The sequence below is a fragment of the Frankliniella occidentalis genome, unplaced genomic scaffold (genome assembly GCF_000697945.3).
Source record: "Frankliniella occidentalis isolate FOCC.00 unplaced genomic scaffold, Focc_3.1 Scaffold9, whole genome shotgun sequence".
Lineage (NCBI taxonomy): Eukaryota > Metazoa > Arthropoda > Insecta > Thysanoptera > Thripidae > Frankliniella > Frankliniella occidentalis.
This window is the reverse complement of record NW_026267139.1, coordinates 1614705-1615820: the sequence shown is the minus strand read 5'-3', so window position 1 is coordinate 1615820 and position 1116 is coordinate 1614705. Positions and strand designations below refer to the sequence as shown.

General features: G+C 59.7%; 1 protein-coding gene across 1 annotated transcript in view; it reads right to left on the bottom strand.

Moving 5' to 3' along the window:
• LOC113211880 (paired mesoderm homeobox protein 2B-like) overlaps positions 1-1021 on the bottom strand; it is a 38548-nt gene extending 37527 nt beyond the window's left edge. The window contains exon 1 of the mRNA XM_026430398.2: positions 543-1021. Coding sequence (XP_026286183.2) covers positions 543-822 — 280 coding nt within the window. The 5' untranslated portion in view covers positions 823-1021. The remainder of the gene's footprint in view (positions 1-542) is intronic.
• Between the last annotated feature and the right edge of the window lie 95 nt (positions 1022-1116).

Sequence of the window (1116 nt, the reverse complement as noted above, 5' to 3'; positions counted from 1 at the left end):
TTTCATGACTGGATCGTTCATGTTTTATTAGCCCTCAGATGACAACAACATTTACTTCTCCGTGACAATCGCACCACGTGATTTGCATACTCAACACCCGCCTACAAGTTCCAGCTATAACTCGAAAAGTATATAGGACGTGTTCATACTCTTAATGCTAGAACGACATTACGACTAACCCCTTGTAAATGTGCCAAAGTGATGACATTTTCGAATGTTACAGCTGCCAAGTGCGTGACAACAAACTGTCACGAAAAGAGAATTGCGTGACAACCATGTCACGCTCCCTGTTTTGTTTAATCAAGGTCATATTTTGGTTTCGTTAACCGCACCAATCACACATACTGCTGGATGTCGTCACACGTTTATAAATGTGTGACACCTATGCTGACACCTATGCTGACACCACTGACACAGTATACTGTCACCCGTTTACTGTCACACGTCTAATGTCACGTGTCTACTGTCACTCACTCACTCGCTGGCCCGCTCGCTCACTCACACTCGCCAGCTCGCTCACTCACACTTACTAGCTCGCTCACCTTGCAGGTCCATGGCGGAGGGGAACATGGCCCGGTGCACTTCGTGCGGCCTGGACATCATGGCGCACTGCTGGTTGTGTCCCGGGGGCCCCATGCCGGCGGGCGGGTAGCCCCGCGCGCCCATGTTGGACGCGTAGCGGTAGCCGGACATCTGCGAGCAGCCGGCCGAGCTGAGGTCCGGGTAGGCGCAGGGGAGGCCGGCGCCGAGGCCGTGCCCGTCCAGGGCGCACGACGACGGGTCGAAGCCGGCCGCGGCCTGGTTCAGGTACGAGTAGTCCATGACGGCGTTCGACGGGCAGGTGTCGTACTCCGGGCGGTCAGAGGCCGGCGCTCATGGCGCGGAGGCCGGGGGCGGCTCGCCGGGGGCGGCTGGGCCCCAGCCCCAGGGGCAGGGCAGCCCGCCTGAGCCGAGCTCCTCCCTGGCGGGGGCGTGCCGCGTATGGCGGCGACCAGGCTCGGCGCGGACCCGCACCCGTGCACAGCCACTGTGGAAATCGAATGATGGACTTAATTCAATAACTCGCTCGGATGCTGGGCTGCTGCCGCGCGGACCGGGGCGGGGTGGGGAGGGCGG